Raw genomic sequence first — 8001 nt, forward strand, 5'->3', positions numbered from 1 at the left:
GTTTCAGGGGTACTGAGAAGCTTCTACTTTTCAGCCTGGCACTGGTGCCATGGATGTCCACTGTGGGATAAGCCACTGAGTTTTACATTTTTTTTGTGAATTTATGAGTTTATACTTCAATTAAAAAATGCTGTGCATATTTTAAATAAGTACTTTTTAAATTTAGGAGCAAAGATTTTATTTTGTAACTATTAAAAATCTCTAATAATGTTATTTTCCAAATCCTGCACATCTTTGATTACTTTTACCACCTTCACCTGCTTAAGACTGAGTTTATTAAAACCCTCTACACTTATTCTACTTCTAATCTTTATTCCATGTTTTCTCCCTCCTGAGAGCTTTTCCTTTATGTCTTCCAGTGCAGTGTTGTTATTTGATACATTCAAGTTGTTTATGATTTTTCCAGTTTGGGTACACATTAGCCTTTTTTTCTTGCCTGCTTAATAGTATTTTGTTCAATAGTAAGTCCTGATTTCTTTTAGTTTGCATTTTCCTAGTGTATTTCTTTTTTTTTTTTTTTTTGTGGTATGCGGGCCTCTCACTGTTGTGGCCTCTCCCGTTGCGGAGCACAGGCTCTGGGCGCGCAGGCTCAGCGGCCATGGCTCACGGGCCCAGCCGCTCCACGGCATGTGGGATCCTCCCGGACTGGGGCACAAACCCGTGTCCCCTGCATCGGCAGGCAGACTCTCAACCACTGCGCCACCAGGAAAGCCCTTTAGTGTAGTTTTTTAATTTTAGCTTTGTATTTTTGATTTCTATTATTTAGTTTTATCTTTTTTTTCCTTAATTACTCCTTCTCTTTTTCACTTTCATACTTTCTACTGTTTTGGAAATTCTGGGTCCTATTTTAAATTCTATAAGTGGTTACTTTTATATTTTTCAAATACATTCTATAATTTTCATTTTTTAATTTTTGGAATACATTTTGAAGTGGTATCTTTTCCATCCTTTTTCTTTTCTTTTTTTACATGCTCTTCTAATCTGATTCCTATTCAGTATTAAAATGTAAAACTTGGTTTCAGTGCTCACCATCAGTGAACATATGTTCCTCATTCTTGAACTATTAATTTTACTTTATGTCTTGTTAGCTTCTATTTTCAAGAAATTGTTTTAAAGAAATGTATATGAATAATCTATTTTCTGTGGCCTTAGTTATATGTTATTTTTCCTTTTATGTTTGTTAATATTTGCTTCACTTTATTTTTTCTGTTTATAAATTCTTAGGTGAATATTTCTGTGTAGCCTTGATACGTGAATCAGGTATGCTATACAATGTATACTTGTCTGGTTTGTTGACTTGGGTGGTTATAAAATATTTTTGGATTAAGAGCTGGAATAGAGTGTGATGTGCACAGCTCTTGGTCTACTCCCAGAGTGCACTGCATTCAAGGCAGCTCCATCCTGCTATAAGCCTGCTCTGCTTCCTTTACTGTTGGTCTCCATGAGGTGCATCCTCAGAGGATGTGGTGTGGGACTCCCAGTCAGTATTCCCTCCATCTAACCCTTGGCTGCCTCATACTTCCAGAGACTCTGAGATGATGAATAAAGGTGGGTTTAGATAAAGTTCTACACTTGCTCCAGATTCTGGCATTAGATTTTTCATCCATCTCTTCAGAACATAAATGTTAACATAGTATAAAAGGTATGGATTTTAGCTTTCTTTCTGAATTCTCAGGGTTTTTTTGTTTTGGGTTTTTTTTTTTTTTTCATGGAAAATTAGGAGATGCTGTGTTGTACCCGCCTATAAAGATACTATTTAAATATAAGAATACAAGTCTACTTTAAAAGGAAATTCATATTTAATCTTAGAAAAATAGATGTATCAGACTGTAAGAATCCAGAGAAGAGAGAGAGCAGGTGGGGGAGAAATGTCAATGTGGGGGAAGGAATGTTGCAGCTGCTTTTTGGCATTTAGCAGAAAGTAGATAATGCTTGTGACAATAACAGCAACACACACTGGAAATGACAGGGCCATATTTCAAGAACTGTACCTGAAAAAATCTTTAGATAGGAAAAATAAAGTAAATAATTACTAAAAAGAGAAATGAGAGATAATTAATGAACTGGAAAATAATTATTCATAGGCTTTTGCCTCTGTTTTTTACACACTTGCTCATATTAATTGACTACGATATGCTAAGTACTTATAAGCAATATCTCATTTCCACAATAATATTATGAAATGGCTGTAACTTCTCTGTTCTATAGGTGAGGAACATACAGTTAAAATAATTTGCTTAAGGTCACAGAGCTGCCTTTATTTCCTGTCTATGATCTGAAGCAACGGACTGTGTCCTCTTCCATAGTCAGACTGACTCTTTCCACCTGGTAAAGTTAATTTTGAAAATATTGTTTATTAAATATAAAATGAAGTTATAAAGCATATATTTTATTTAAGTGTAAATGTAAAATGTGTGTTTGACAGGATTATGTTGTATATTTACACTCTTCTCACTCATGTAACCAAAGTAAATATAATTGTCAGGTCCTTCCTGATTATTCTAGAACAAATAATCACCTGTTGCCAGCCCTCCTAGGTGAAGATATACTTGCCTGAGAAACTGAAGAATAGCTCTTGGACTTTCTTAGAAACTAGACTAGGTTTCTTAGAAACTAGACTAACACTAGATTATTTCACAGCTAGAGGAAGGGTAGAAATATTATTAAGGTAGATATTAACTTTGTGAGGGCAGTAGGTACTAAGTTGTAGTTCAATTGCTACAACAACTGTAGTTGTCAATTGCTCTGATTACTCATATTAAATAGTTTAACATGAGTTTGGCAGCTCTACTTAATTATTAACCTTAATGTGGAGGAGTTGATGATACTACCTTAAGAGTTTTGGCTGGAAAATGACCCTTGGCATGCATCAAGAACTCCTTGGCCTGCCAAGAAGTGCAATGTTAACACCCATATAGTGAATTATAATAAGCTGGTTATGTGCAACATGCCCATATTTGTCCTTGAAACTCTCTAAACCAAACATAAAATCAAGGCCATTAGGAATACATTGAACATCTTTGGGAGAGTGAAAATCAAACTCTTTATGTAGTGTAATTTCCACTTCCATACATATGGAATACAATGTGGGACTTCTGGAGCGGGCTGCCGCGGGCTCGGGCTCAGGGGCAGGCTTGACTGCACGGCCGGGGACCTGCGTCCGCCGGCGGGCTGACTTCTTTGGCTTCGTGAGACCCCAGCCGGGACGCCAGTCCCCTCCAGAATGAAGGTCTTCCTGCCGGTGCTGCTGGCTGCCCTCCTGGGTGTGGAGCGAGCCCACTCCCTGGTGTGCTTCTCTTGCGTGAATAAGAACAGCAACTGGTACTGCCTGAAGCCCACCGTCTGCTCCGATACAAACAACTACTGTGTGAGCATCTCTGCATCCGCTGTTATCGGGAACGTGGTGGACTTTGGCTACACCCTGAACAAGGGCTACTCCCCATTCTGCCCCATCCCGAGCGTCAATCTCCGTGTGGCGTCCGTGGACACCCGCTGCTGCCAGAGCTTCCTGTGCAACATCAGTGCGGCCGACCGCGGGCTGCGGGCCAGCGCTGCTGTGCTGGGCCTCGGGCTCCTGCTCAGCCTGCTGTCGGCTCTGCTACGATTTGGCCTCTGACCCCCGGGACCCTGTGCCCGGCCCAGACTCCCAAAGCTCAGGAAAGAAGGAAAGCCCAGCTCCTCCCAGACCCAAGAGGATCTCGAAGCCTCCTCCCCTAGACTCCTCCCCCTGCAGAGCCCACTGTCTAGACCCTGGGTCCCCACAGGCAGGCCTGCCCTCTGCACCCTGCCGGCTACCCTTACTTCCCGGTCAGCCTTCCAGGGGGAACCTGGGAACGGAGCCTGAGGGCCCCAGAGTCAGAACCACGTCCCAGGGACATGCTGGGAGGGGCACCTGATCCCAGGCCTGCCCCCGTCCAGGCCCTGTCCTCCCGCAGGTGCGGAAGATGTGCTGTGTGGAGAGGCGCTGGTCCGTGTGTCCTGCTAGGCACGGGTGAATGTGTGGCCAGGTCTCGGCCTGTGTCGGGGGGCGGGGATGGGAGTAAGCGTCAGGATCCCGGCATCCGCAGCCCCTAGAGCCCCAAGCGCCGGCACAGAACCCCTTTCCCCTGGCATCTCTGCACACCTCATTTCACTCACTTCGAGGGCAGCCTTTAGGAAGATATGCCTTCCACTGTCCCCAGGTCTAGGCTGCTGACCCAGGAATCTGCTCCCAGCCCGAAATCCAGCTGCTCTCGGGCCCCCTCCCTCCACCGCCACACTGGAGCCCTCCTGCTGCTTTGCTGCCTCAAATAAACACAGATGTTCCCACCCCCCCCCAAAAATGTGGGACTTCTAGCAAATGTGCCCTGTCCATAACTGGCCAAGTATTATTCAACACTGAGCACCTCTACGTGTCAGATGACATAAGGGACGCAGTCTTACCATTGGGGTAAGGTTCCTATACCTGAGCAGCAGTGAATCCATTGGTAGGGATGGAGCTTTGAATCAGGGATGCAGATTTTAAATTTGTTTTGCTTTCCTCTGTGTTTGATATAGAGGCTCTACCTTCCTAATAGTCTTAAGCGGGAAGGGAGATCTAGTTATCAGGCTAAGGGCAAAACATGTTTTCTTGAAATTTCTACAGAAAGATATTTCTCTACACACTTTTCTTCCTATCACCTCCTTCCATGTGAACACCCTGGAAAATAATACACAGATGGTACAAAGAATGATTCAGAGATGCCTTGCTTTTCCTTAACCTTAGTTTAGAAAATATGTTCTGAAGTCTAATGGTCAAACTGGGAAGCCGAATATTAGGCAAAAGTGTGCTCTCTTACACAGGTGGTTGTACTTCCCTATCTCATCACATTGACCCTGGATTTAATGAGGAGTGGAGATGGAAAGGAAGAAAGGAAAGAAATCAATGCATTTTCCACACTAGCAGCTGGTGTGCATATTACCTGGACTCATGTCCAAGGATGAGTAAGGTTTTATTTTTTTTAAATCAGTTCACAAAGGAAGGAAACAGTAGGGAATTAGAAACAGGGATCTATGGAGGGAACCTGGGCACAGGTGAAGTTCATTATAGATCTCTTGCTGCTGTTGTGTTTTGGTAGCAGAGCTTAGGTAGCTGCAAACAAGAGCAATTTATGTTCAGTTCTCCCAGCAGGACCTACCCCGAGACAGACTGTCTGGTCAGCACTCCATTCCAAGAAGAAAAAACACAGAAAGGAATAGGTAAGACGCCATTTGCTTTCCTGATGTATTATTTTCTCTAAGTTTCTTAGCAGTAAACCTTTAGAATGAAAGCCCAATGGACAAACTAACTTTACCTCATGATGTGACTAATTTAAGAGAAGCTCAAAGCCTTGATCACTGTCATCTATTTCTGGCTCTCTGATTTAGCAGACAGATGAAGTGCACTTATAGCTGACAGATGTGGAAATCCATATATAGCCAGACAAATCTCTAGTGGCTACTGATGCAAAATAATATGAGTTGTTTCCACAAAGGTCAGTTGAAATTTGCATTTGAATTTTTCTTCCTGGGGTGCTTTTAATGATAGGATCAGGTCCTTAGGCTCTTGTAGTAAAATGTGCCCTCCAAATTTGTCAATTATGTTAAGGTAAAATCTGGGTTGAGGAAATGCTGAAGAAAAAAATGTGCTCTGAATATTTACGACATACATAGAGAGTGGCTGTGAGATAACTGAATGAGAATTGTGACATTAATCTACCCTTGCAATTACTCTGTTAATTGGCAACTCGATTATCAAAATTAGAGTTCATTAAAGGTAAAATGTTTCTTCTGTAAATTTCATCTCCTGTACAAGATAATACAAAATATTATGCTCAGTGGGGAGGCTATTTTATCCCTTTGGTTCTTTTTATGGCTTACATTTCTAAATACTAAATTGTGATTATTTGTCTGATTCATTCTTTTTAAAGAACTCATCATCGCTATTGTGTTTATTTATATAAAGTTAGATTGCTTTCATAAACTAATCCCAGCTCTCTGCACCGTACAGTGTGTGAGTACACTTAATTTAATTCACATATTTCACTTTTTATTGCTCAAGAAAATAAAAACAATCCAAGGTTATTAAAAGTCAATTTAGATCTATATACCATTCCATTACTGACCCAATTTAATAATATTTTAATTAGTCATTTCAATAGCTTGACTCTAGAGTTAAAGAAGTGTTGATTGTATAAAAACAAAGCAGTATAATCGATATTATAACTTAGCTTGAGTCAATTTGTTTTGCTTGTAGGGGGTACTCATTGTGAAACATCCTGAGATTTTGTACAATAAAGGGTAGATGGGTTTTTTTTTTCTCTTATTTCCATATTTAGGACTGTTTGTTCGAATGCCATAATTTAAAAAACAACAACAAGGAAAAAAGACAAGCTATTTTAATAAACTTGATCTCTCGGTCACTGCCAGAGGTGATACATAAAGAGTATCTCAGGGCAGTAAGTTTGGCTGATAATCTTTTCCTAAAATATAGTGTAGATTACCTTTGTACCTCCAGCAACCATCTCAATGTATAGCATAAAACTCACATTCAATGAATATTTTATGAATGCATTAGTAAACATGTAAAGCAAATTCTGTACTTCCAAGAAATAACTGTAATGATGCTTTGAAAAGCTTGATAGGTAGTTATGGATGGATATCTATAGATGTCTATGCACATACAGTTAAGTTCTTCCTGTAAAGTATGGTACTATTTGTTCAAGCTTATGAATTATGGTTATTAAAAAATACACATTTAGAATCAGAATCAGAACTTAATTCAAGTGGAAAATCTGAATTCCTCTTTCTGCTTTGGGGAAGCACTGTACTGTAGTCTGCATTGTCCTCAGAAATTTCTGGGAAAAGGGATTCTCTCTTCTTGCCAAAAAAGCATATTTCAGTTAGAGTTGAAATGTCATTCTAATTTTTTAATCGGAATTTCATCTGCTGCTCTCTTAACCTGCTTCTCCTTGTCTTGTCAGTGCAATCATAATAGTCTTCACTCATAATTGCTCATGACTATGATGACTTCAGATAATTCCTGCATTGTCCTCAGATAGACCATATCAAACTCTGAACAACTGTTATGGTTAATGAAAGTCTTTTTCTCACTTTGTTAAAGAGATTTTAGTGAAGGCTGACATTTTTTTAGAGATATGATTTGTAAAATCTGATATAACAATAAAGAGTAAAATTTTTAATATGTAAAATTTAGACACGCTTGCCATTATTTGTATTGGGACAGTGATCATATTTATTTTTTGGAAAATAAAATCATGCTATAAGGCTATAGAGTCAGTTCCCTGTTTTTCTCAACTCTGAGACTGCTGAATATGAGGGGAAAACCAAACTTTTCTTAAAATTTTTTCTGTATGCTTTATTTAAGTTTGGTGTTTTGGATCAAGCACTACTCTTAGCTATTTTATGTGAGGTGTATCATAGAACACTTTTTTTTATTGAAGTATAGTTGATTTACAATATTATATTAGTTTCAGGTATACAACATAGTCATTCAATATTTTTATAGATTATATTCCATTAAATGTTATTATAAAATAATAGCTATATTCCCTGTGCTGTACAATATATCCTTGTTACTTATTTTATACATAGTAGTTTGTGTCTCAGTATCTTACTGCTGTCTTGATCCCTCCCCCACTTCCCTCTCCCCACTGGTAACCACTAGTTTGTTCTCTATATCTGAGTCTATTTCTGTTTTGTTATAGTCATTCATTTGTTTTATTTTTTATATTCCACATATAAGTGATAACATATAGTATTTGTCTTTCTTTGTCTAAATTATTTCACTAAGCATAATACCCTTTAGGTCCACCCGTGTTGTTGCAAATGGCAGAATTCTTTTTTTATGAGTAATATTCCATTGTACATATATACCACATTTTCTTTAGTCATTCATCAATTGATGAACACTTAGGTTGCTTCCATATCTTGGCTATTGTAAATAATACTGCTATGAACATTGGTGTGCATGTATCTTTTCTA

The 8001-nt window shown here is 39.1% G+C and overlaps 1 protein-coding gene across 1 annotated transcript; it reads left to right on the forward strand.

Annotated features, from left to right (window-relative positions):
* Positions 1 to 3181: 3181 nt before the first annotated feature.
* Positions 3182 to 3616, forward strand: LOC309972127 (lymphocyte antigen 6E-like; the record flags this gene model as incomplete). Its single annotated transcript, XM_082855576.1, has 1 exon — positions 3182 to 3616. The coding sequence occupies exon 1, from the start codon at positions 3224 to 3226 to the stop codon at positions 3614 to 3616; it is 393 nt and encodes a 130-aa protein (XP_082711702.1). The 5' UTR covers positions 3182 to 3223.
* Positions 3617 to 8001: the final 4385 nt, after the last annotated feature.

This window comes from Leucopleurus acutus (assembly GCF_964270905.1).
Source record: "Leucopleurus acutus genome assembly, chromosome: 15".
In the NCBI taxonomy this organism is placed as follows: Eukaryota; Metazoa; Chordata; class Mammalia; order Artiodactyla; family Delphinidae; genus Leucopleurus; species Leucopleurus acutus.